The following is a 3153-nucleotide window of genomic DNA, read 5'->3' as shown; positions in this document are numbered from 1 at the left end:
CACAGAGCATAATCCAGGTTACCCACTTCACATCAAAACTCATCTTTTCCAATATAAATCATAGCCTCAATTCACTTTGTCATATGCCTTGCTAATCTCCGATTTCATGGCCACCTCCCTTTTGTTACCACGACCCTTATGCCTTAGGTGATGAATAGTCTCACTCTTATCAGTAGAATGATTTAGTGTGATATATATAAATAAAATGATATGATATATGTTGGACTTGGAATGTTAAAATCCAAGTCCAATCCATCTTTTAAACGAGGGGTGGTGTTATTGGATGGTAAGATCTTGACCCTAAAAAATGTGAAATTATGTTTTTAACATTTTAAATTTTATAAAATTATGATTTAGTATACGGGAAAATTGTACATTAACTTTAAAATATGATAGTATTTAATTTTAATCTTTTAAAAATTATAAATTTATAAAATTATATTTGAACTCCATGAAAATATAATCCTTTTAGACAATTGATTTGGATTGTGATGAGATGAAGTTCAAGGCATTACCAAAAGTCAAAATCCATGGAACAACACAAATTATGCTCCCAATATAAGCAACCATTCTACTATTTATAGAGAGGAGAGAGAGAGACAGAGAGAACCCAATCCCATCATCATGTGCAAATTAACCCTTTTAAATAGTTAGGCAATTATCACAGCAAAAAAGGGAAAAGAAAAAAAAACTTTTTCTTGTTAATTTGATTCTCAATTAATGACAGATATTCAATTAAGAACATAGCTTATATATTGATCCTAAACAATTTGTGGCATTTTTCATTACAATAAAAGAAGGATTCAATATCAGCAAGCCATAGGGGGAGGATCAGATGTGTTATCATCAAGCAACATTTCAGTGCTTTTCTTGAAAACCCTACTTCCAAACAACAAAAATCCCAATGCATGGCCAGCCACTGCCATTAAAAACACCCCACCATTAAAAGACATGACAGCAAGCATTACCAAATAAGCAAGACCAACCCTAATGGCATGCAACAATGTTTGCACAACGCCAGCCAAGACATTGCTCGACCCTTCCCCTAGCAGCTTGATCAGTCGAGAATGCGAGAGCCATTCGACGAGGAACGCAAGCACGAAGATGAATATTAAGGCTAATGCATACATGCAGGCACCTCGCCTGCCGGGCCAGCCGGAGAAGAGGATCTCGGTAATGTTGCCCCAGAAGAAGGTCATATGCATCATCATCATGTTGTGGTGGTGCATACCAGAGGTTCCATTGGTTGACTGAGATGTTGGTGCCATGCCTTCCATGCCATGTCCATGATTCATTGTTGATATATATGTAAAAGAAATTGTTTTGATGGAAATTTTAAGTTCAATGACAAACGTATAAATATTTGTTTCAAGTTTAGATTGGTGTTAATAAGACCAAAACTTTAGAGGTTTTGGAAGGTTAAACGTATAGTATTAGTACATTATCCTTTATTGTACTATTCGATTTTGTACTACAATTTAGTTCAGTTCTTTTAAGATTTTTTGTCCCTGCAATTGCCAAATTCTACTTAGAATTTTCTTCCCAAAATAATAGCATTGACCCAATTTATTTTGAAAATTAAAGGGTAATTAAGTACAAGAATTGACACCTAATTATCAGTTCATTTCATTTTGGTCACTCAAAGATTTTTTTTATTTAGTTACTCTTAATAGAAGTCTAATATGGGTTTTGTTAATAAATTTAGCCCATACATTCTATTAATTTGATGCTAAATATAAAAAAATCAACAAATTAACCTTCAATATTTGCAAATTTTATCATTTTAGTTCTAATTCTAAAATTATAGAATATATTTAAAGAATCTTTAAAATATTTTTAAAATTTTTAATTTTATATATTTTTTCTTATCAACCATGCTCATTTTTTCATCAACTAAACATGTCAAAAACCCATAAATTAAAGCTATTTATTTTATCAATCTCTTTTGATTTAGTTCACTTTTCCCTTTGCTACATTGTTCGTCCCAAATATCTAATTAAAACCCAAGAAAGAATCTCAAAATTAGGATCTCTTTAAATATTTTTATATTTTTTATAATTAGGACTAAAATTATGAAACTTGTAAACATTGAAAGATAAATTTGTTGAAGTTTTTAGATTTACTATCAAATTGATAGAATGTGTAAACATTGAAAAGTTAAATTTATTATTAACCCAATAAACAAAGCCCATGTTAGATTTCTATTAGACAACTAATGAAGAGTGACTAAAATATATAATTTTAAAAAATTAAATGACTAAAACGAAAAGTTGTAATGGTTAGATAATCGAAATAAAATAAACTAAATAATTAAGTGACTATTCTTGTTATTTACTTCTTCTTTTTTTGAATAATCGTTCTAATCATATCTGTTATTTTTGATACAATGTCTAGAACTATCCATAGCCCCTCTCCACCCTATAAATAGTAGGATGTGCTTCAATGCATTTGAACCCACATCTTCCTTTATTGAAAACAATGTCCATGTCAATCGAGTTAAAACTCAAATGACTTCCTTAAAATTTTAAATGGTAAAAAACATTTTTTTAACTCGATTAAATCTTAGCTCGATTGTAAAAAAAAAAAAAAACTTTTATTTTATCCTTTTCATTTTACAAATTATTTTAAATGAAAATAATTTTTTATTTTCTAATTTCTATATATTTTAAATGTTTTCCATTTTCCAAGAAAAAAAAACAAAATGGCCCTTGTTTTTTGAAACCAAACGAAACCTTAATTTCTCTTATGTTTTGACTTATTAAATTTTTAAATAAATTATATAATATTTATTATAAATTATTTATATTAATTTAAACTAAATTACATAGTATTGATTATTAATTATTTATATTTAGCCAAAACCAACCGATAATAGCAATGAGTATATTTTTATGTTAGAAAGGAAATAGCTTAACAACTATGAAATAGAGTAGTTAGATAAAATCGCATAATATGCTTATTTTTCTTATTAAATTTATTAGTAATTATATTACATACAATAATTTAATTTTAAGTTTTGTTACCTGCTTGGAGAATTTTCTATTGATTTTTATAATAATTAATATTGTTCTTAGAATTTAAAATTATTTAGTTGTGTAATTATATTTTATATTACCAAAGATGATATAGGAATTACGATGTAATTACACTCTG

General features: G+C 27.9%; 1 protein-coding gene across 1 annotated transcript; it reads right to left on the bottom strand.

Moving 5' to 3' along the window:
• Nucleotides 1-703: 703 nt before the first annotated feature.
• LOC105788758 (copper transporter 1) lies at nucleotides 704-1367 on the bottom strand. Its single transcript, XM_012615798.2, has one exon. The coding sequence runs from the start codon at nucleotides 1293-1295 to the stop codon at nucleotides 810-812; it is 486 nt and encodes a 161-aa protein (XP_012471252.1). The 5' UTR covers nucleotides 1296-1367; the 3' UTR covers nucleotides 704-809.
• Nucleotides 1368-3153: the final 1786 nt, after the last annotated feature.

This window comes from Gossypium raimondii, chromosome 2, assembly GCF_025698545.1.
Source record: "Gossypium raimondii isolate GPD5lz chromosome 2, ASM2569854v1, whole genome shotgun sequence".
NCBI classification, from domain to species: Eukaryota; Viridiplantae; Streptophyta; class Magnoliopsida; order Malvales; family Malvaceae; genus Gossypium; species Gossypium raimondii.
The sequence above is the reverse complement of the archived record's forward strand: the minus strand, read 5'-3'. Positions and strand labels throughout refer to the sequence as shown.

Excerpts from the sequence above, each read along its gene's own strand:
- LOC105788758 (XM_012615798.2), bottom strand. The coding sequence starts at position 1,295 with ATGAATCATGGACATGGCATGGAAGGCATGGCACCAACATCTCAGTCA.